Source organism: Schistocerca nitens, chromosome 3 (assembly GCF_023898315.1).
Source record: "Schistocerca nitens isolate TAMUIC-IGC-003100 chromosome 3, iqSchNite1.1, whole genome shotgun sequence".
Classification (NCBI taxonomy): Eukaryota; Metazoa; Arthropoda; class Insecta; order Orthoptera; family Acrididae; genus Schistocerca; species Schistocerca nitens.
The window spans coordinates 89,448,229-89,473,971 of record NC_064616.1 but is presented as its reverse complement, the minus strand read 5'-3'; the positions used below and the strand labels follow the sequence as shown (position 1 = coordinate 89,473,971).

Here is a 25,743-nt window from a genome sequence, read left to right as displayed (position 1 = left end):
CAAGGTTCAGTCTTGGGTCCTCTGCTGTTCTTAATATATATTAATGACTTGTCATTCTATATTCACGAAGATGCAAAGCTGGTACTTTTTGCCGATGATACAAGTATAGCTAGCACATGCGACAGACAAGAATTAACTGGGAAAGTTGTAAACAATGTTTTTCAGAAAATCATTAAGTGGTTCTCTGCAAATGGGCTCTCATTAAACTTTGACAAAACACAGTATATACAGTACCACACAGTAAATGGAATGACACCATTAATAAATATATACTTCGATCAGAAATCGGCAGCTAAGGTAGAATATTCAAAATTTCTAGGTGTATGCATTGATGAGGGGTTGAACTGGAAAAAACACACTGAAGATCTGCTGAAACATTTGAATTCAGCTACTTATGCTAATAGGGTAATTGCAAATTTTGGCGATATACATCTCAGTAAATTAGCTTACCACGCCTATTTTCATTCTCTGCTTTCGTATGGCATCATATTCTGGGGTAACTCATCATTGAGTAAAAGAGTGTTCACTGCACAAAAGCGTGTTTTATATATATATATATATATATATATATATATATATATATATATATATATATATATATATATATAAAAAGATGATGTGACTTACTGAACGAAAGCGCTGGCAGGTCGATAGACACACAAACAAACACAAACACACACACAAAATTCAAGCTTTCGCAACAAACTGTTGCCTCATCAGGAAAGAGGGAAGGAGAGGGAAAGACGAGAGGATGTGGGTTTTAAGGGAGAGGGTAAGGAGTCATTCCAATCCCGGGAGTGGAAAGACTTACCTTAGGGGGAGAAAAGGACGGGTATACACTCGCACACACACACATATCCATCCACACATATACAGACACAAGCAGACATCTCAATATGTCTGCTTGTGTTGATGTCTGCTTGTGTCTGTATATGTGTGGATGGATATGTGTGTGTGTGTGTGTGCGCGAGTGTATACCCGTCCTTTTTTCCCCCTAAGGTAAGTCTTTCCGCTCCCGGGATTGGAATGACTCCTTACCCTCTCCCTTAAAACCCACATCCTTTCGTCTTTCCCTCTCCTTCCCTCTTTCCTGATGAGGCAACAGTTTGTTGCGAAAGCTTGAATTTTGTGTGTGTGTTTGTGTGTCTATCGACCTGCCAGCGCTTTCGTTCGGGAAGTCACATCATATATATAGTCTTTAGTCACTTACCTAAGAGCATCGAAAGTCTGACAGATAGTCATACAGCATTTAAAAGGAAATTAGAAGAATTTCTGAATGGCAACTCCTTCTACTCATTAGACGAATTTTTGGATATAGTAAGTGGGTAATTCCACCCCCAAAAAAAAGGGTCGTGTAATATTTTGTGTAATGTAATATCTTGTAGACACATTTTTTATTAACCTGACACGTTCTACATCATTACGAAGTGTCGTATTAATGATCTATGGAACAAGTACTAATTTAATCTAATCTAATCAACTACAATAACAAATACAGAGAATCGCTCAAAGCAAGGAATCAGAGGGAGATGAAATAGAAAAATGCTGGAGACATAAAACTGCAGTGCTCGTACAGTGTGCAATAAAGCTTCTCCTTGCCAACACGGTATACCATCTTCCAGATCTTCAGTCCAACCACTCATTTATTTGATAAAATTTAAATAGCTGATTTTAGTCCCCACACCATACAACTATGATAATTAAATAAAGTTTTCCTCAGAATAAATCAGACAATGGTGCACTCTGCATACTATGATATATTAACTATAAAAAATTTACCACTCCTGAAGAAACCCTTCACTTCCTCGACATCCATCATAAGGAACAGCTTAGGAATTTTCTTTATAAGTTGTGACAGAAGGTTAAAAAATGATTCTATCACATCACAATGTTCTGATGTGGATGGAGAAGAAAAGCAGAAAGTCATCGATATCCTGCAAATGTCTGTGACAAGTGAATGAATCATCTGTGTATGTTCTGTATCTCTGCCAAACAGGATCACAATCTGTAAAACAAAAGAATTACACAACTATCATATATTTGATGCTTAACATTATCAACAAGCAAACACTTCAACTGTTCACCTGATAAGCTTAACAGTACCGGTATAATACATCAACAGCTGCACAGATACATCTCACAGCATGAAGTGATCAGTTTCTAAAGACAAAGCAATCAATAGTTGACGGAATACAAACCTCTTAAGGGGACCAACACACTGTTAAAATGTGCAATGCAAGAAGGAATGCAGATTAGTACTTAGTTTCTCATCAATGATGAGTTCTGCTATTAACTACAAGTCCTCCTTTTCCAAAAGAAAAGACCCCAACATCGGCATTAATTTACTGTACAGAAACCATGGAAAACCTAATCCAGGATAACAGGATAGGGATTTGAGCCCTGTTCCTTCTGATCACGTGTCCGGTGGCTCAATTACTGAGCCCCAATGATTGGTACAAAATGGAACATTAGCTGGACTGATACTATAAAAAATTAGAAAGGAAAAAAATCACTTCACACAGTCTGGACCACATCTCTCTTTGGCGCAGTTCTTGACATGTTGCTGTAACATCAGTGTGAGCCCCCACTGTAACTACCTACTTTATACAATGAAGTGCCACTTGAGGTAACACTTATTCTATACCAGTTCACAGGCAACCACAATTTATCTTCCTTCGTCAGCACGATAATCACTAAATTATCAGTGAGACTGAACTGATACAATTAGCCAATGCTGGTAGCATGCAATATACTGTTGCATCTTTTAGCATAACAGCAGCACCCTGTCTACTTTGCTATATAGGCGATTTGGACTGTTATTCCAAGTCCTACGAATTATAAATTTGCATTTAGGAACTTCCTCTTCCTTCCTGCTTTTTCTGTTAAAGTTACCAAGTTTTAATGTCAACTACAGTAAAACTTCATTTGGATTGGTAAGGCCGATATTGGACTGTAATAAAACCTGATAGTGTTACAAGGAACTTTGTCAAAGTTAGGCACTGGTCAAAGTTTCTTTGATCAAATCTAGATTTGATCAAAGGAAATGTTCATCTTATGTTTACTGCATGGAGAAATCAACCGCTTGGAGCACTAGCATCGCTGTCTGACATACAATGTTTATCAATATGACTCCCAAATATACATGGTGTGTCACATATATAACTAAATTGACAGAAATATTCAAGGCAGATGAAGTGCTGTGTAGCTTACGACATCCTGTATACAAGAACAGAATAAAAAGTCAGAGCTATAAAAAAATTGCGGATACAATTTGTCATGAAGTACAGCCAGTATATACCCCTGTGAATATAAAGGAGAAAATCTACAACTTCTGTGGAAATAAAAATTTTTCATGACTGCAGTACGTATTAAATTTATTTGCCTTCACATTTTCCTCCTTCAGTGCATTATAAATAGCTACATACATTTCTGGTATTATTTTCGCCAATGTGCACTGCAGCATTAGAGTGCTACTCCAGTATTGTGAACTAGAGTAGATAGAAACTGCAGTATTACGGTAAGTCTATCTTTTGCGGATGTAGCATTTCTGTGAAGAGTGTTCTGTTTCATAATATGAGGAGCCCCTTTCCTGAGCTAATATTGAAATGTACTCTCATCCCCTCCCCCCATGAACCACGAAACTTGGCGTTGGTGGGGAGGCTTGCGTGCCTCAACGATACAGATAGCCGTACCGTAGGTGCAACCACAACGGAGGGGTATCTGTTGAGAGGCCAGACAAACGTGTGGTTCCTGAAGAGGGGCAGCAGCCTTTTCAGTAGTTGCAGGGGCAACAGTCTGGATGATTGACTGATCTGGCCTTGTAACATTAACCAAAACGGCCTTGCTGTTCTGGTACTGCGAACGGCTGAAAGCAAGGGGAAACTACAGCCGTAATTTCTCCCGAGGGCATGCAGCTTTACTGTATGATTAAATGATGATGGCGTCCTCTTGGGTAAAATATTCCGGAGGTAAAATAGTCCCCCATTCGGATCTCCGGGCGGGGACTACTCAGGAGGACGTCGTTATCAGGAGAAAGAAAACTGGCGTTCTACGGATCGGAGCGTGGAATGTCAGATCCCTTAATTGGGCAGGTAGGTTAGAAAATTTAAAAAGGGAAATGGATAGGTTAAAGTTAGATATAGTGGGAATTAGTGAAGTTTGGTGGCAGGAGGAACAAGACTTTTGGTCAGGTGAATACAGGGTTATAAATACAAAATCAAATAGGGGTAATGCAGGAGTAGGTTTGATAATGAATAAAAAAATAGGAGTGCGGGTTACCTACTACAAGCAGCATAGTGAACGCATTATTGTGGCCAAGATAGACACAAAGCCCATGCCTACTACAGTAGTACAAGTTTATATGCCAACTAGCTCTGCAGATGACGAAGAAATTGAAGAAATGTATGACGAGGTAAAAGAAATTATTCAGGTAGTGAAGGGAAACGAAAATTTAATAGTCATGGGTGACTGGAATTCGTCAGTAGGAAAAGGGAGAGAAGGAAACATAGTAGGTGAATATGGATTAGGGGGAAGAAATGAAAGAGGAAGCCGCCTTGTAGAATTTTGCACAGAGCATAACTTAATCATAGCTAACACTTGGTTCAAGAATCATAAAAGAAGGTTGTATACCTGGAAGAATCCTGGAGATACTGAAAGGTATCAGATAGATTATATAATGGTAAGACAGAGATTTAGGAACCAGGTTTTAAATTGTAAGACATTTCCAGGGGCAGATGTGGATTCTGACCACAATCTATTGGTTATGAACTGTAGATTAAAACTGAAGAAACTGCAAAAAGGTGGGAATTTAAGGAGATGGGACCTGGATAAACTGAAAGAACCAGAGGTTGTACAGAGTTTCCAGGGAGAGCATAAGGGAACAATTGACAGGAATGGGGGAAAGAAATACAGTAGAAGAAGAATGGGTAGCTCTGAGTCGACGAATTCCAGTCACCCATGACTATTAAATTTTCGTTTCCCTTCACTACCTGAATAATTTCTTTTATCTCGTCATACATTTCTTCAATTTCTTCATCATTTGCAGAGCTAGTTGGCATATAAACTTGTACTACTGTAGTAGGCATGGGCTTTGTGTCTATCTTGGCCACAATAATGCGTTCACTATGCTGCTTGTAGTAGGTAACCCGCACTCCTATTTTTTTATTCATTATCAAACCTACTCCTGCATTACCCCTATTTGATTTTGTATTTATAACCCTGTATTCACCTGACCAAAAGTCTTGTTCCTCCTGCCACCAAACTTCACTAATTCCCACTATATCTAACTTTAACCTATCCATTTCCCTTTTTAAATTTTCTAACCTACCTGCCCGATTAAGGGATCTGACATTCCACGCTCCGATCCGTAGAACGCCAGTTTTCTTTCTCCTGATAATGACGTCCTCTTGAGTAGTCCCCGCCCTGAGATCCGAATGGGGGACTATTTTACCTCCGGAATATTTTACCCAAGAGGACACCATCATCATTTAATCATACAGTAAAGCTGCATGACCTCGGGAAAAATTACGGCTGTAGTTTCCCCTTGCTTTCAGCCGTTCGCAGTACCAGAACAGCAAGGCCGTTTTGGTTAATGTTACAAGGCCAGATCAGTCAATCATCCAGACTGTTGCCCCTGCAACTACTGAAAAGGCTGCTGCCCCTCTTCAGGAACCACATGTTTGTCTGGCCTCTCAACAGATACCCCTCCGTTGTGGTTGCACCTACGGTACGGCCATCTGTAACGCTGAGGCACACAAGCCTCCCCACCGAAGGCAAGGTCCATGGTTCATGGGGGGGACAGAAGAAATATTGAATTTAATTGATGAAAGGAGAAAAATATAAAAATGCAGTAAATGAAGCAGGCAAAAAGGAATACAATCGTCTCAAAAATGATATCGACAGGAAGTGCAAAATGGCTAAGCAGGGATGGCTAGAGAATAAATGTAAGGATGTAGAGGCTTATCTCACTAGCGGTAAGATAGATACTGCGTACAGGAAAATTAAAGAGACCTTTGGAGAAAGGAGAACCACTTGCATGAATATCAAGAGCTTTGATGGAAACCCAGTTCAAACAAAGAAGGGAAAGCAGAAAGGTGGAAGGAGTATATACAGGGTCTATACAAGGGCGATTTACTTGAGGACAATATTATGGAAATGGAAGAGGATGTAGATGAAGATGAAATGGGAGATATGATACTGCATGAAGAGTTTGACAGAGCACTGAAAGACCTGAGTCGAAACAAGGCCCCGGGAGAGCCAGTCCTGACGAAACTCTACCATCTGGTGAGCAAGATGTATGAGACAGGCGAAATACCCTCAGACTTCAAGAAGAGTATAATAGTTCCAATCCCAAAGAAAACAGGTGTTGACAGATGTGAAAATTACCGAACTATCAGTTTAATAAGTCACGGCTTCAAAATACTAACGCGAATTCTTTACAGACGAATGGAAAAACTGATAGAAGGCGACCTCGGGGAAGATCAGTTTGGATTCCGTAGAAATGTTGGAACACATGAGGCAATACTGACCTTACGACTTATCTTAGAAGAAAGATTAAGGAAAGGCAAACCTACGTTTCTAGCATTTGTAGACTTAGAGAAAGCTTTTGACAATGTTGACTGGAATACTCTCTTTCAAATTCTGAAGGTGGCAGGGGTAAAATACAGGGAGCGAAAGGCTATTTACAATTTGTACAGAAACCAGATGGCAGTTGTAAGAGTCCAGGGGTATGAAAGGGAAGCAGTGGTTGGGAAGGGAGTGAGACAGGGTTGTAGCCTATCCCCGATGTTATTCAATCTGTATATTGAGCAAGAAATAAAGGAAACAAAAGAAAAGTTCGGAGTAGGTATTAAAATCCATGGAGAAGAAATAAAAACTTTGAGGTTCGTCGATGATATAGTATTTCTGTCAGAGACAGCAAAGGACTTGGAAGAGCAGTTGAACAGAATGGACAGTGTCTTGAAAGGAGGGTATGAACATCAACAAAAGCAAAATGAGGATAATGGAATGTAATCGAATTAAGTCGGGTGATGTTGAGGGAATTAGATTAGGAAATGAGACACTTAAAGTAGTAAAGGAGTTTTGCTATTTGGGGAGCAAAATAACTGATGATGGTCGGAGTAGAGAGGATATAAAATGTAGACTGGCAATGGCAAGGAAAGCGTTTCTGAAGAAGGAAAATTTGTTAACATCGAGTATAGATTTAAGTGTCAGGAAGTCTTTTCTGAAAGTATTTGTATGGAGTGTAGCCATGTATGGAAGTGAAACATGGATGATAAGTAGTTTGGACAAGAAGAGAAGAGAAGCTTTCGAAATGTGGTGCTACGGAAGAATGCTGAAGATTAGATGGGTAGATCACATAACTAATGAGGAGGTATTGAATAGAATTGGGGAGAAGAGGAGTTTGTGGCACAATTTGACTAGAAGAAGGGATCATTTGGTAGGACATATTCTGAGACATCGAGGGATCACCAATTTAGTATTGGAGGGCAGCGTGGAGGGTAAAAATCGTAGTGGAAGACGAAGAGATGAATACACTAAGCAGATTCAGAAGGATGTAGGTTGCAGTAAGTACTGGGAGATGAAGAAGCTTGCACAAGATAGAGTAGCATGGAGAGCTGCATCAAACCAGTCTCAGGACTGAAGACCACAACAACTCTCATCCATTCCCAAAGGGATTTTCATGTGACTTTACATCCTCGACTTGCAGTGCCCATAGCAAACTGATATGAGGATGATACAGAAGAGCCTCAACATTCCTCTGTGACATTTAACGATGCAGTAAATACGTCAGAAATAACTAAACAATTTGTGATGCGCCACAATGTTTCTGAAAAAATGATGACAGAGTTAACCAGTTTTGAGGGTACAGTGTACGCTATTGCCATGTCAAAGGAAAAAAACAAGCAAAAATTACTGACTTTTTTTGCGAAATGACGTTTTATTCTGTGTAGAGGTTTACATTTCTCTTTATATCTTTGGTAAGTATGGTACCTAGTAAGCCTATATAACGTTTTGTAGAATGTAACTTTTTATTTACTGGATTTTTCATTTGTGTTTACCAATTAATTTGACAGAATGGTGCTATATTTCATATATACATTTTTCACACTTTAATTTTTTTTCTGTAGTCCATTGAAAAACGTATAAACAAACTTTTACTGTATTTGTGCTATGTGTTCCATTTTCATCCCATTCCCAACGAGATTTTCTATAAACATTCACTGCATGTCACTAGGCACAGTAACATTAAATGTAAAGTTGAAATATACTTTCACCAATACTTTGTTTTCTAGTTTTCATTGGAAAAAGGGACTAAAAGGACAACACTCTTGAAAACAAAGGTATTTTTAAGAAATGAGACTGACTGATGAATTATCTGAGGAGATTGATGGTCGGGAAACATTATTTTAATAAAGCTTTCCACCTGCAAAAAGTTGTCATCTATCTGGCCCAACACCTCCAAAAGTTTTTAACACTCTGCAAGTTGCATGGGTACTGTAATCTTCTCCTCAACAAGTTGGGTAGTGATACTCGACTATGATATTATTACACTTAACCTCTTGTGGCCATTATTGGAAATATGCAGTGATCTTACAATAAACAAGTACATTAGTGATTATGAAAATGCATTGCACTCTGAATGCTTCCAAGAGACTTGTGCATATACTATCGAGTGATTCAGCTTGCCCTCGCAAAATATCATGATAAAACTCACAACAAGCAGAACAAAGTGCCCTCACTCCTAGGCACAATAATACTGTGGTTGACTAATATACCTCACTGACCTACGAGCCACACAAAACAAACATCCTCATTGGTATCTGACATGGCAGTCTAAACATCAGCCCTCAATTAGATACCTTGTCATTGCACTATTACAAATCCATAAACTAATGTGATGTAGATAAATTAATATCACAACATAAAATTATTATTTTATCTGTCCACAGACCTGCTGCAACAGCTCAAGAACCGATGGCTGAGGACGAACACGAAAGCTTTTCATAAGCATGTTCACAACAGGTGGTAAAACTATTTCAAATTTCTCGAGCAGTGTTGACACAGCTTGTTTTAGCAGCGTACACATTGCCTGAAACATTACAAATGGAAACAAGTTTACATACAGCTTTAAAATGTTAAAAAAACCTTTTACAAACAAAAGTAATCTGTCATACTTAATTGTCAATACAATCACGAAACAAAAAGCATAACCCTCCCTCATGAAGCCTACACTCCTTTCTTCAGCCTCTATCAAACCAGTGTCATAGCTACCAACCTTGAGAAGAGCCTGTCAGTGATCACACTGCAAATATGAAGGAGGGAGGGAGGGGTGCTCCCCATTTTCAGATTAAAATGAATCCAAATTATCATTTTTAATAAAGTAAACTACTTCAGTCTCACTGTCTGTCACATTGCCAATGAATGTGAGGATCCCTCTGCCAAATCCATGTTTACTACACATTGTTGCTTCATACATACACTCATTTCTGCCACATAGAAAGTATCATATTTATTTATTTATTTATTTATTACACCATCCTGCTGCAGCAGTAACTGGAAATGAGAGAAGACCCCCCCCCCCCCTCTGCCTCACAGAGTGGCAAATTCATAAATTTTTCTTCTTGTCTACTCCATTTCATTGTGGAACACACAGAAACACAACATGCAAGACTACCAGAATAGTTGTTCACCACCTGAATCCAAAGCATCTGCAATATCTTTAGTGTTGCAAACATTGCCCACGAATATGCTTGAATTTATAGTGGAGATGGTTGTTGTGAGAAATCAGGTAATGAAAATTGTTTGGATTCAGGGTCGAAAATCCCTCCCAGGGGACACCGCCTTATGGTACGCACCTTCAGTCCTGGGCGGGAGGTTTCGCATGCTCTGATGAAGCCGAGGGCTGTGCCAGCAGTAGCGTAGCCATTGGCAGGGTCACCCAAGCCAGACTGGTCTCGACAGAAGAGACAGACGAAGTGTGTCCCGCAACACAGGCAGGAGAGGCTCTATAGGTGTAGGGAAGCCAACACTCTTAGAGGAATGAACCCTAAAAAAATCCAGGTCCCCCAAGATGGGGGTTGGGCGTGAGGCTAACAACCTCACCCCAAAAAGAGAGAGCTTGTTATAGAACCAAAGGACAAAGAAAGCCAGATGGATGCAACAGATAAACGGCCTTGGCAACGGAAATGGCACACGAATTGGTATTTAGCGACTGGAATGTGAGAACACTGAACAAGACTGGGGGACTACAGAACCTAAAAAAGGACATGAAGAAATATAATATGATGATGGCGGCAGTACAAGAAGTGAAATGGAAAGTAAGTGGAATATTAACATCTGGGATACGCAATGTTTTACAGCTGTGGAAGCAGAGGATATCGGAGCACAGGTTTTCTGGTTGATAATGCTCTAAAGGCTGTCACATTGAACTTTAAGCCTGTTAGCGAAAGAATCTGTGTATTACGAATGAAAGCCCGTTTCTTCAATATATCCTTCATATGTACATATGCACCAACAGAAGATGCAGAGTCAGTGGTAAAAGATGTATTTTATGAGCAACTGAGCAGGAAATAGCAAGGGAGGCAAAGCATGATGTTAAGGTGGTTATGGGGGGGCCTCAATGCTCAAGTAGGAAAAGAAATTGCATACAGGAAAGCAGCTGGTAAGGAGAGTCTGCATGAAGTTTCTAATGATAATGGTATCAGACTAATTGATTTTGCCATGAGCAATAACATGATTATTAAAAGCACAAGGATGCAAACTAAGGATATAAAGGAACTTCCTGGCAGATTAAAACTGTGTGCCGGACCAAGACTCGAACTCGGGACCTATGCCTTTTGCAGGCAAGTGCTGTACCAACTGAGCTACCCAAGCACGACTCACGCCCCGTCCTCACACCTTTAATTCTGCCAGTACCTCGTCTCCTACCTTCCAATCTTCACAGAAGCTCTCCTGTGAACCTTGCAGAACTAGCACTCCTGGAAGAAAGGATATTGTGGAGACATGGCTTAGCCACAGTTTCATATCAGCGCACATTCCGCTATAGAGTGAAAATTTCATTCTAGATATAAGGAAAGTTACACGAAGCTCCCCAGATGGGATCACAAGATAAGTTAGGAGAGAGAAATACTGCTCAAGAAACAAGGAAATTCTATATGAGGGTTAAAGATATAAGGAAAGGATTCCAACCCGCACCAGTTTACTGTAAAGATAAGGAGGGAAATCTGATTGGAGGAAAAGAGCAGATTTTAGACAGATGGGTGGAGTATTTTAGTGAAATACTGAATACAGAATCGGAAAATGAAGGTGGGGTAGATGCAAGTATATAGCAGAAGAGGTGGAACAGGAAGTAAACAGAGATGAAGAGCACCAGTGATCAGTAGCAGAACCCACACTGGAAGAAGTTAAAAGTTAGTATCAAGACTCTTAAAAACAATAAAGCTCTGGGAGGAGACAATATTACAGTGGAAATGATAAAATATGGTGGAGAAAAACTAGTGTTTTGCATGAGATTATAGTGGAAATATTGAGGAAAGAAAATATGCCGAAACAGTAGAGTACAGCAATACTCTGCCCTATACATAAGAAAGCTGACTGCGGGAATTATGGAGGAATTGCACTACTCTGTGTAGTATATAAAGTATTAGGAAAAATCATGGCTGGGCAGTTAATAACACACGCAGAAGAGTATCTAGGAGGCTACCAGTATTGTTTCAGAACTAATAGATCCACTAAAGATCAGATTTTCACTATCAGACAGATCCTTGAAAAATGTTACGAGTACAACATCGATGTCCACCAGCCGTTCATTGACTTCAGACAAGCTTGTGATAGTATCAAAAGGGATCAACTTTGGAAGGTAATGCAAGAGGCAGGAGTCCCTAACGAACTGATAAGATTGGTTCAAATGACTTTGAGAAGAACTGTATGCAAAGTAAAGATCGAGGGCACTTATCAAAGGCATCTGAAGCTAACCAAGGACTGCGGCAGGGTGATGTGTTCTCCACTATTCTGTTTAATGTTGCCTTGGAGAGTGTAATGTGAAAGACACAATGCAACAACCCTGGTGGAACACTGTTTAATAGAGTGACTCAGGAGATTGCATATGCAGATGATATTGATTTGTTATCCAGGAGGAAACAGGACCTGGAAGGAAAGCTTGAAAAAGTAGAAAGATATGGTGCGGAGATGGGGATGACCATTAATCAATCAAAGACCAAGCATACATTAACATTTAGGAAAAAATAGTGAAGGAGAAAGAGGCACGACTTTGAAAAGAAAAGAATACGAATGCTGTGAGAGCTTTAAATATCTTGGGTAACTGGTAACTGAGAATAATTATGTGAGAGAAGAAGTACATGCAAGGATTGCAGCTGGTAACAGGAGCTACTTTGCACTGGTTAAAGTATTTAAAGCAAGGAGCCTTAGTAGGAATCTGAAGCTGATGGTGTATCGTACAGTAGTTAGACCTGTGGTTATGTATGGTTCAGAGACCTGGCCTACGACACAAAACAATGAGGAGTTGTTGCTGAAATGGGAAAGGAAGATACTTGGGAAAATCTATGGGCCAGTGAATGATAGGGATTTTTGGAAAATCAGAAATAATACGGAGATCAGAGAGTTGTGCAACAAACCAGATATCGTAACTGAAATAAAGAGTAACAGACTACATTGGTTGGGACATGCAGAAAAAATGGTGGAGAACAGCACAGTCAACAAAGTTTTCAAAGGAAAACCCAGTGGACATCTTATAAGGGGCAGACCAAAGACCAGATGGCTAGACAACGTGGAAGAGGATTTGAGAAGGATGGGAGTGAGAAGATGGAGAGCCAAGGCAGCCAGCAGAGAGAAGTGGGTGGAGGTTGTCCAGCCCTACAAGGGCTGTAGTGCCAAAAAGCTTGGTGGCAAATTTAATCTTGGGACAAACACCATTCATGTGATCTTCCAATAGCCATCTCACCATGAGGCCAGACATATGCAGAAAGTATCACCAATGCACCAAAAGAAAACGAGATGGGCAATGCGCTACAGAGCTCAGAACTTGTTCCTCAAAATGCAATGAAACTGACTGTGTGGATCCTATCACCATACATCATTCTGTACCATTTATTGCAGTACAGAAAATACGTTGTCCAAACTACATAAAACATGACAATCCCCAATGTAATTTCAGTGTGCTAAATACTTTGTCACCTTTCTTGGTATAGGCAACGACCTTGACACAGTAGATACACCGGTTCCCATGAGATCACCAAAGTTAAGCACTGTCGGGCTTCCCGGGCACTTGGATGGGTGACCATCCAGCTGCCATTTTTCAGGGTGCACTCAACCTCGTGATGCCAACTGAGGAGCTACTCAATCGTATAGTAGCGGCTTCGGTCAAAGAAAACCATCATAACGACCGGGAGTGCAGTGTGCTGACCACACACCCCTCCCATCCGCATCCGCATCCTTAACTGAGGATGATACGGCAGTCGGATGGTCCCGATGGGCCACTTGTGGCCTGAAGATGGAGTGCTGCCCTTTTTTTTTTTTGCCTTAGTATAAGTTAAAAAAATCCCCGTCACAGCTTTATATATTAAACAGCCATGAAAAAGTTAGACATGGGAAGTAATGTACAGTCATTCCTTCAGATACAAAACTTGTATGTTTAATTATTTTAGCCAACCAATACTTGGCAATAGCATTCAATATTTCCAATTTCCAGAAATTGGTTGTCTTCAGTAATTGTAATGACTATTACAGAATTAAAAATGAAGAAATGCAGTTAACACTATTCTATTAAAGGGACGAGTACCTTCTCCCAGATATTCTGACTGCATATTAAAAGTTTCCTGTAACTAATCAACAGCACATAATTCCAGTATTTTGTTCACTTTAGAATTGTTCTGAAAGATACATTACTCTCAGTGAAATGATGGTACAATTTTATAAGAGGCCACTGATATTTTAAACTCAAACTATATGTTGGTAACTCCTGTAATGAGTGATACTAGGAAGTTATGATGGCAGAACAGCTGATTTGTATAGGCAATGATGTAACAATATGTTTTCATTTTAATTGTGGCAGAAATATTAAATATTTAATCTAAAAACAACTTGAACAGACTAGGTTCTGGATGGCAATCAAACTGAATTTTCACAGAAAAACACTTCATTTGCTGAGACAAACTTACATGTACATGTAATAAATTATTTAATGCTGAGTTTTCATTTTCTGCCACATCACAGCATTTATGCTCTGCGGGACTCTAGATGCAAATAAACAGATAATAATGGAAAGTGAATCAATCAGCTTCCAAGCTAACATATACCTCCAGCTACACCACAGATCAGTCTGCAAGCTAAACCAAGATTTTACATTTTTATTTATTTATTTATTGTTCCGTGGGGCCGCATTAAGGAGAAGTCTCCATGGTCATGGAACGAGTCAATACATGAAATTATAACACGATTGTAGAAACAGATATAATGAAATATAAGAAACATATTCAGTTGTAGATTGTAGAAACAGATAAAATGAAATATAATAAACATATTCAGGCGACACGTCGTTAGTTTAAATAAAGAAAATCAAGAATGTAACACTGGAATTTGCTTAATTTTTTAGCTCTTCCAGGAGCTCCTCGACAGAATAGAAGGAGTGAGCCAGGAGGAAACTCTTCAGTTTAGACTTAAAAGTGTTTGGGCTACTGCTAAGATTTTTGAGTTCTTGTGGTAGCTTATTGAAAATGGATGCAGCAGAATACTGCACTCCTTTCTGCACAAGAGTCAAGGAAGGGCATTCCACATGCAGATTTGATTTCTGCCTAGTATTAACTGAGTGAAAGCTGCTAACTCTTGGGAATAAGCTAATATTGCTAACAACAAACGACATTAAAGAAAATATATACAGTGAGGGCAATGTCAAAATTCCCAGACTATTGAATAGGGGTTGACAAGAGGTTTTCGAACTTACACCACACATAGCTCGAACAGCCCATTTTTGAGCCAAAAATACCCTTTTTGAATCAGAAGAATTACCCCAAAAAATAATACCATATGACATAAGGGTATGAAAATATGCAAAGTAGACTACTTTTCGTGTTGAAATGTCACTTATTTCAGATACTGTTCTAATGGTAAATAAAGCGGCATTTAGTTTCTGTACAAGATCCTGAACATGGGCTTTCCACAACAGCTTACTATCTATCCGTACGCCTAGGAACTTTAACTGTTCCATCTCGCTTATAACATGCCCACTCTGTCTGATTAAAATATCAGTTCTTGTTGAATTGTAAAAACTGAGTCTTACTGTGATTTAGCATCAAATTATTTTCCACAAGCCACAAACTTATTTCATGAACTACGTTATTTGATACTGTTTCAACATTACACACAAGATCCTTCACTACCAAGCTGGTGTCATCAGCAACAGAAATATTTTGAATCACCTGTAATACTAGAAGGCATATCATTTATATAAATAAGAAACAGCAGTGGCCCCTGCACCGACCCTTGGGGAACGCCCCATTTAACAGTGCCCCATTGGGACTGAACATCACTACCACTCTCAATATTGCGGAGAATTACCTTCTGGAATGAGATTTTCACTCTGCAGCGGAGTGTGCGCTGATATGAAACTTCCTGGCAGATTAAAACTGTGTGCCCGACCGAGACTCGAACTCGGGACCTTTGCCTTTCGCAGGCAAGTGCTCTACCATCTGAGCTACCGAAGCACGACTCACGCCCGGTACTCACAGCAGATACTGGCAGAAGTAAAGCTGTGAGTACCGGGTGTGAGTTGTGCTTCGGTAGCTCAGATGGTAGAGCACTTGCCCGCGAAAGGCAAAGGTCCCGAGTTCGAGTCTCGGTCGGGCACACAGTTTTAATCTGCCAGGAAGTTTCATATCAGCGCACACTCCGCTGCAGAGTGAAAATCTCATTCTGGAAACATCCCCCAGGCTGTGGCTAAGCCATGTCTCCGCTATATCCTTTCTTTCAGGAGTGCTAGTTCTGCAAGGTTCGCAGAAGAGCTTCTGTAAAGTTTGGAAGGTATGAGATGAGATACTGGCAGAAGTAAAGCTGTGAGTACCGGGCGTGAGTCGTGCTTCGGTAGCTCAGATGGTAGAGCACTTGCCCGTGAAAGGCAAAGGTCCCGAGTTCGAGTCTCGGTCGGGCACACAGTTTTAATCTGCCAGGAAGTTTCAATTACCTTCTGCTTTCTGTTCTTAAAGTAAGAGGCGAACCAATTGTAAGCTACTCCCCTTACTCCATAATGTTCCAACTTCTGCAGTAATATTTTGTGGTCAACACAGTCAAAAGCCTTCGTTAAATCAAAGAAAACACCTAATGTTCGCAACCTTTTATTTAATCCGTCCAAAACCTCACAGAGAAAAGAGACTATAGCATTTTTGGTTGTTAAGCCATTTCTAAACCCAAACTGTACATTTGACAGCAAATTATGTGAATTTAAATGCTGCAGTAACCTTGTATATACAACCCTCTCGATAAATTTAGCAAACACCGATGGGATAGAAATAGGTCTATACATGCCAACATTATCCCTGTCTCCCTTTTTATAAAGTTTCTTCACTACCGAGTACTTTAATCGGTAAGGAAACTGACCACTCCTAAAGGAAAAGATACAGATATGGCTAAGTACTGGGCTAACGTACATGGAACAATACTTCAGTATTCTGCTAGATACCCCGTCATATCCATGAGAGTTCTTGGTCTTCATTGATTTAATTATTAACTCAATCTCCCTCTTGTCAGTTTCATGGAGGAGCATTTCAGGTAACAGTCTCGGAACACTTTTTTCTACGAGCACTATATGATTCCCTGTTGGGACTAGGTTTCTATTTAGTTCACCTGCTATATTCAGAAAGTGATTATTAAATACTGTACATACATGCGACTTATCAGTAACACAGACATTCCCACTACGCACTGATTCTATATCCTCGACCTGTCTCTGCAGACCAGCCACTTCCTTTACGACTGACCATATGGTTTTAATTTTATCCTGAGACGTAGCTATTCTATCTGCATACCACATACTTTTTGCCTTCCTAATAACTTTTTTAAGCACCTTACAATACTGTTTGTAATGGGCTACTGCATTTAGATTGTGACTGTTTCTAACGTTTTGATATAATTGCCACTTTGTTCTACAAGATATTCTTATCCCTTTAGTCAGCCACCCAGGCTGCCTGTTTGTGCTAGTACCCTGTTTTGAACGTTCTAACGGAAAGCAACTTTCAAAGAGCACGAGAAAAGTCTTGAGGAAAGCATTATATTTATCGTCTACTGTAACAGCACTATAAACATCTTGCCACTCTTGTTCCTTGATAAGGTTTACAAAAGTCTCTACAGCAAATGGATCAGCTTTCCTAAAAAGTTGGTAACTATATTTAACATGTGTTGCAGCACAAAAATCTTTTAGACTTAAAATTTGTGCATCATGATCTGAAAGGCCATTCACCTTTTTGCTGACAGAATGCCCTTCTAGTAATGACGAATGAACAAAACTATTGTCTATGGTTGTTCTACTGTTCCCTTGCACTCTCGTTGGAAAGAATACGGTTTGCATAAGATTGTATGAATTAAGGAGGTCTACCAGCATCCTTTTCCTTGCACAATCACTTATACAATTAATACTGAAGTCACCACATATAACTAACTTTTTGTATTTCCTATAAAGTGAACCAAGAACCTCCTCTAGCTTTAGCAAAAATGTTGTGAAATTGGAGTCTGGGAATCTATAAATAACAACAGTAAGAAGTTTAGCTCCACTAAATTTAACCACACCTGCACAACATTCAAACACCTTTTCAGTGCAGTACTTTGAAACATCAATTGACTCAAATGGGATACCGTTTTTCACATACATGGCTACTCCCCCACACCGCAAAGAGCTCCTAGAAAAGCTGCCAGCCAACCTGTATCCTGGTAAAGGAAGCCTCTGAATTATCTCCTTATTTAAGAAGTGTTCAGATATACCAATAATTCCAGAGTCAACATCTATAAGCAGTTCACTAACTTTATCTCTAATGCCTTGTATATTTTGATGAAATATACTAATTCCCTCATTAATCGGATACCTAAGCTTTGTCGAAAGTGGTTTCTTTGTTAGAGAGACTTCCCTTAAGCAGGAATACCTGTCAGCTGACTTCAATCTAAAAAAGGTACAGCTCTAACACCCACAACTACCGGAATTTTCCCATGAGTGATCCCACCACCCCCACCTATGCTGTCACCTATAAGATTTGCCAACCTCCCCTTTCCATACCTGTTGAGGTGCAGGCCATGTCTAGTGAAACCCGTCCTGCTGATAGACTCCACCGACACAACTGAAATGTGACTCATGCCTTTTGTCATCAGCGCACCCCCAAGTCTCATGTTATTACGCCTGACGGCTGTATTAAGATGAGGCCAATCGTGACGCTGAAACAGTTCCACGAAATGCACATTCGTGTTGCCAGTCTGAGTGGCTATCTTTTCCAGGTCACCATCTATGTCATACTCCCCATCCCTATCAATACTATTACCAGCCCCACCCACAATCACTACGTGATCCTCTTTTGTAAAATCCCTACATAACCCTCCTATGTTAAAAGTCACCTGAGCCAATCCTGCATTAGGCTTCACAATGCTGGTGACCTGGTACTCACTCCCCAAAACTTCCTGCAACTGCTGGCCTACACCTCTACCATGAGAACTACCTAACAGCAGAACCTTCTTCTTTCTCTTAGACTTTGCAACTGTCCTAGCCACCCTAACTGCTGAGGTCTGCTGCATACTTCCTACATCTACAGCATTCACTGGGTTAACCAGCTCGCAACCAAACTGCCATCTTTCAACCTAAGATGGACCTCATAATCAACAACAACAGCAACAACAACAACAACAACACAGAAATTCCTGTAAGCAGCGCAAAAGCAGGAAATGAATTAAGGGTCCTCCATCCAATGTGAGTACAATAATTTACATTATTTTGTCACCACAACCAAGATTTGTCTTTCAGATGAAATCATTAATAAAATTTCAATATGAAAGGTGCAAATGTACTATTTATATGTACATATAACAATAACAGAACCATCAATATGCAACAAAAGTACAATGCGAAGAACATGCCATCCCCAAAATGCGATTTACTTATATGTTATCACCATTAAGAAGTCTCTGGTTACCAACTGTTCACTCACTACAACATACCATCTTGAACAGTTAGTTCTACAGCCCACATCCAGTGGAAATACTTTAATCTATTAGCTACAAACAGGCCTGACCTTATCAACAGTAGCAGTATAGAGACAAGCATCAACAATCACAATATCATGGTAGTCATGGTTAATAAATTCATTAAGAATGCTAGAAGAGTATTTATGCTTTAAAAAGTATATAAACGGTTGTTAGTATCCCACATAGACAATGAATGGACACTATTTAGCTTCAATATGATGGATATAGAGGAATTATGGACAAAGTTTACACTGGCTGTAATCACACTCTGAAAAGGATGTGCCCAGTAAATGGATTAAGGATGGGAAAAAAACCATCATGGTTTAATAACAAAATGCGGAAAATGCTAAGAAAACCGAGACTGTTGCATTGTCAGGTAAAAAAAAAGAATGTGGAAATGTTAACAGGCATAAGTTAGTAGAAATTTGTACGTCTATAAAAAGGTCACTGCTCAAAGCATATAACAGCTTGCACCATCTTACCCTAAGAAAGATCTCGCTGAGAACTGGAGAAAATTTTGGCCATGCATAAAATCACACAGCGGGTCAAAGGCTTCTATCCAGTCACTCATCAATCAGTCTGGTGCGGCAACAGAACACAGCCAAAGCAAAGCTTAAGTTTTCAGTTTCGCATTTAAGAAATCATTCATGGAGGAGGATTGTACAAACATAGTATCATTTGACCACTGGATAGACCTATCATTGAGAGAAACTGAAGGAGTTGAAAACAATTAAGTCACCAGATCCAGTTGGAATCCTGATTTGATTTTACAAAGAGTACTCTGTGCCATAGGCCGCTTACTTAGTTTCCGTTTACCATGAATCTATCACCCAGCAGAGAGCCCAAAGTGACTGGAGAAAGGGCAGGTGACTCCTTTATTTAACAAGGATAAAAGAACGGACCCACAAAAATACACACCAATATTCTTAATATTGGTTTGTTGCAAAATTCTTGAACATATTGTAAGTTCGAATATAATAAATTTCCTTGAGACAAAGAAGCTTCTGTCCACAAATCAGCAAGGATTTAGAAAGCATCATTCATGCAAAACTCATCTTGCCCTTTTAATACAATATCCAGCTAAACCATGGATGAAGGGCAACTGGCAGATTCAGTACTGCTAGATTTCTGGAAAGTGTGTGACCTGGTGCCCCACTGCAGACAGATAATGGAGGTCCAAATACATGGAATAGGTTCTCAGGTGGCTCGAAGACTTCTTACGGAATAGAATCCACTATGTTGTTCTTGATGATGTGTGTTCCAGTTTACTGGGAGAATTTTAGGAAAGTGTAAAGGAGACTGCATACAGAACACCTGTGCAACCCATTCCTGTAAGTTCTGCTCAAGTGTCTGGATCCCCATCAGGTCAAACTAAAGGAAGACATCATCAAAGCAATTCAGAGGCATACTGCTAGATTTGTTATCAGTAGGTTCAATGGAAAAGCTTTGTGAACTCAAATGCAAATCCTGGAGGGAAGATAATGTTCTTTTCATGTAACACTACTGAGGAAATTTAAAGAGCTCGCATTTGCAGCTGATTACAGAACGATTCTACTGTTGCCAACATACGTTTTGCGTAAGGACTGTGAAAACAATATCGGAGAAAGTATGGCTCATATAAAGGCACATAGACTATCATTTTTCCCTTGCTCCAGGTACTAAAAGCTAATTTCAAACTCATCTCTGCATGCTTTACATTCTTTACTACCCTGGCGTCTGTATCCCAGATGTACCACATTCCTAACCTATCGAGGAGTACACTATAGAATTCCTGAATATGGTTCAACTCAAACAATTAGTAGCCTCAGTATCAACATTACTGAGGTTGCAAAGCTTCAGGTTTAGACCTATATGGCTGCAAAATAGAAGACTTTGAGAAAATCTGTGTATGAGCAAAATTTTGTCCCATCAGACAGTGCTGGGAGAAACCAAAGGTGTGAATGAAATTTACACACTTCTTGTGTCAATGCAAGCAGAGATTTGCAGCAGGTTGCACTGTAGTACTAGCAAAACCATTCCCACATCTGTTATGACTCACAGAGTAATTGTAGTGAAAGTAATTCTTCCCTCTTTCTACAGTGTGTTCCAAAAATGACCGGTATATTTGAAACGGCAATAAAAACTAAACGAGCAGCGATAGAAATACACCATTTGTTGCAATATGCTTGGGACAACAGTACATTTTCAGGCAGACAAACTTTCGAAATTACAGTAGTTACAATTTTCAACAACAGATGGCGCTGCGGTCTGGGAAACTCTATAGTATGATATTTTCCACATATCCACCATGCGTAGCAATAATATGGCGTAGTCTCTGAATGAAATTACCCGAAACCTTTGACAACGTGTCTGGCGGAATGGCTTCACATGCAGATGAGATGTACTGCTTCAGCTGTTCAATTGTTTTGGGATTCTGGCGGTACACCTGGTCTTTCAAGTGTCCCCACAGAAAGAAGTCACAGGGGTTCATGTCTGGCGAATAGGGAGGCCAATCCACGCCGCCTCCTGTATGTTTCGGATAGCCCAAAGCAATCACACAATCATCGAAATATTCATTCAGGAAATTAAAGACGTCGGCCGTGCGATGTGGCCGGGCACCATCTTGCATAAACCATGAGGTGTTCGCAGTGTCGTCTAAGGCAGTTTGTACCGCCACAAATTCACGAAGAATGTCCAGATAGCGTGATGCAGTAATCGTTTCGGATCTGAAAAATGGGCCAATGATTCCTTTGGAAGAAATGGCGGTCCAGACCAGTACTTTTTGAGGATGCAGGGACGATGGGACTGCAACATGGGGCTTTTCGGTTCCCCATATGTGCCAGTTCTGTTTATTGACGAAGCCGTCCAGGTAAAAATAAGCTTCGTCAGTAAACCAAATGCTGCCCACATGCATATCGCCATCATCTATCCTGTGCACTATATCGTTAGCGAATGTCTCTCGTGCAGCAATGGTAGCGGCGCTGAGGGGTTGCCGCGTTTGAATTTTGTATGGATAGAGGTGTAAACTCTGGCGCATGAGACGATACGTGGACGTTGGCGTCATTTGGACCGCAGCTGCAACACGGCGAACGGAAACCCGAGGCCGCTGTTGCATCACCTGCTGCACTAGCTGCGCGTTGCCCTCTGTGGTTGCCGTATGCGGTCGCCCAACCTTTCCAGCACGTTCATCCGTCACGTTCCCAGTCCGTTGAAATTTTTCAAACAGATCCTTTATTGTATCGCTTTTCGGTCCTTTGGTTACATTAAACCTCCGTTGAAAACTTCGTCTTGTTGCAACAACACTGTGTTCTAGGCGGTGGAATTCCAACACCAGAAAAATCCTCTGTTCCAAGGAATAAACCATGTTGTCTACAGCACACTTGCACGTTGTGAACAGCACACGCTTACAGCAGAAAGACGACGTACAGAATGGCGCACCCACAGACTGCGTTGTCTTCTATATCTTTCACATCACTTGCAGCGCCATCTGTTGTTGAAAATTGTAACTACTGTAATTTCGAAAGTTTGTCTGCCTGAAAATGTACTGTTGTCCCAAGCATATTGCAACAAACGGTGTATTTCTATCGCTGCTCGTTTAGTTTTTATTGCCGTTTCAAATATACCGGTCATTTTTGAAACACCCTGTATTACAGCAAAACTTCTGACCATTCTAATTAAGTGTCTAACAGTAAAGGTCACAAGACTAATAAATCTCATTCCTCGTGAACCAGTCAGGATCTTACTGAAGAGGAAAAAAAACTTCCAAAATAGAAATGTCAGATTGGTTCAACTGGCTCTCCAGATATTTTCAGGGCTTTACAGCTGATTGTTGCATTTGAGAATATCACCAATTTTTGTTTTCATATCATCCTCTGAACAACTTAATTTAACAACAGCTCTTCATTAGAGTACATTGACTCAATCTGATCATGAGTAAGATACATATATTGACAACCAATCTCATCCGTCAAATCCATTTTACTCCTCAGATGTAATATGTATGACACCACAGTATACAAATGAATTATTATTTCAGTCTTCACCGTGATGTGTACTGTTTGCCTTTGTCAGCATTAGCTAAGGAAATTTCTATAGAAAGTAACTTGAAACAAGAAGACCTGGGTGTACAATCCCGCTCTGACACCTATTAGACCTTTCAATCTTACCCCTATCAATAAGATGGATCGCCAAAAGTAAGTGATACATCACAGGCACAAAAAATACTTGCTCCACCACAGGAAATAAGACTGTAAACGTAAAAAAAATCTCAAGGATAAACTTGATATTTTCACCAGGAATTCATATGGTACCAACACCTTAAAAAGTGAAACATTAACTCTCCTTTGAAAATTTTTGCAGAGATGTTCTACCCTATTTCATTTATTGTTTCCTTCAACTGAAACTGCAACTGTAAAATTTCTTGATATTTTGAGAAGGTATATGATATTTGGCTAACTTTCATCAGCAGTCACTTTTCCTCACTTTTGAAGAACAGAATCTTACACCCAGAAAGTAAAAGTAAATGTTGATTGTCACTAAAATTCTGCTACGATCTACACGGTCAGTGTTTCGAAAATGTTAGGAGCAAATCTTGAAGGTCTCAATGATAATCATGTAATACTAAAACAATCCAATAAAGTTAATAAGAAAGTTAAAATTAGCTAATTACCTAAAGTAAAAACACACACACAATTATATATATATTATACTTCACCTTCATAATTTCTTCATCAGTACACCATTTACATGTTATAGTTTCCAAAACTGGAAAAACTTTCTCCAAAATGAGAAGAACAGGCTGAGGATCATCAGACTTTAGAGCTCCTCCTCTCACAGCACTGGTGTCTAGAGTTGCAAAAATTGTGCTCATCATCTTAAGTCTCAGCAAGATGTCACTATAGGTCTGCATTCCTTTATCCTGAAAAGCAAGATAAATATAATTTTTCTGGTAATTCTTTTGCTAGCGATTATATTCACAGAGACAACACTGAAACCACAGAAATCTTAAAATCATTAATTCAAAAAACTGTGGTGAAATACACGATAGGCACACAAATCTATTAGAAATGTACTGCCGTCTCCTTGTAAGTCGGTTTAGACTTGCCCACATATGCTCTGTAGCCAAGAGCTCACGTTCCTCCTATCAGCTTTGCTGTAAATATTGAGCATCGAGCCAAGATGACATGTAATGCAGTTGTGCATAGTAATAAAATGGAAAGAAGTTACAGTTCTGCTGTGAAAAACGAACTTTGTAGAAACTGAAACAGTGAAATTGCGAAGCTAAACAAACATGTTTTAAATTTACAGATAATTATATTCGGTATATAAAAAATGAAAATTCTGAGTTACAGAAGAAAGGTCACGTTCTAAATAATGAAAAAAGCTCATTTCAAAATGGAAGGCAAAAGAGTTATCAAAAGCAGAAAGGAAGTGGCAAACAGTTTTCGAACTACGCAAATGAAAAAATGTTTGTGGATAAAAACAGGTACAGTATATTGTCAACAAGTTGTACCAATTCTGAGTGCAAGATGGATGATGAACTTTGTAAACAGTTTGTGGATAGAAAACAAGAAGGGTGATGAACTTTGTAAACAGCTTGTGTATAGAAAAACAAATTAGTCTCCTAATACAAAAGAAGAATACAATAGCAATCAATCTCCACTGACAAAGGGCAGTAAATTTGTAGAATAGATTGGAGAATAGTCAATTACCAACATTGATAAATCATGCATAAATGTATGAAAGTAACCAGTACACTCAAGAATCAAGACTGAAGTGCAACGTACTTTTGCTTGCTGATAACCCCACATGAAATTTAACTAATACCTACACAATACAAACAATAACATACAATTTAAGAGTGTGATGAAGCCAGGACTGGGAACAAAAAACATTGTATGAAATGTAGATCTGGAAGGTATAATGTCGCACAGACAGTGAGTTTATTATCAAGTGTAACAGATGCAAATGATATGGTACATGGTAAAAGCTGGCATCTGTACTGAGAGTTTGAAAAATTTTCTATAAAACACTATTGTTGCTACCATTCCATATCACTTTTGATCTGGAATGCAACTCGTCTGATAACAGATATATTAGAAAAACAGATACAAGAACTAAATTACTATGCCCTAGTTACGAAAACTGTTTAATTCTAGACATAGGTAATTCAGATTAAAGCTTTCACACTACACGCAGATTACATCTTAACTATTAGACTATGCATTTTAGTATGAAAAATTATGCAAAATAATTACAGGCTAATCTATGAAAACAACTTATTTGCCACTGAGCTTTAAGTCTCGTTTTAGAGTAAAAAAAAAGCCTTCAGCATACACACAAGAAGCCAAAATATCCACTGGCCATACCAAAGAAGAAAAAATGCAAAATAATGTACCAGAATATTCAGCACATTACTAATAAAACAAAATCAGTCAATGAATTTCTAGGAGAGGGTACAGCACACTTCTATATTAAGAATGAACTTGTGGGCGAAATTGAAGAATCTTAGTTTTAAGTTAAATAATTTTAAAA

The 25,743-nt window shown here is 39.4% G+C and overlaps 1 protein-coding gene across 1 annotated transcript in view; it reads right to left on the bottom strand.

Annotated features, from left to right (window-relative positions):
* Positions 1 to 25,743, bottom strand: part of LOC126248063 (importin-13) — a 206,957-nt gene that overhangs the window by 45,131 nt on the left and 136,083 nt on the right. The window contains exons 12-14 of the mRNA XM_049948704.1: positions 23,924 to 24,127; positions 8,954 to 9,091; positions 1,780 to 2,005 (exon numbers count right to left, since the gene is read on the bottom strand). Coding sequence (XP_049804661.1) covers positions 1,780 to 2,005; positions 8,954 to 9,091; positions 23,924 to 24,127 — 568 coding nt within the window. The remainder of the gene's footprint in view (positions 1 to 1,779; positions 2,006 to 8,953; positions 9,092 to 23,923; positions 24,128 to 25,743) is intronic.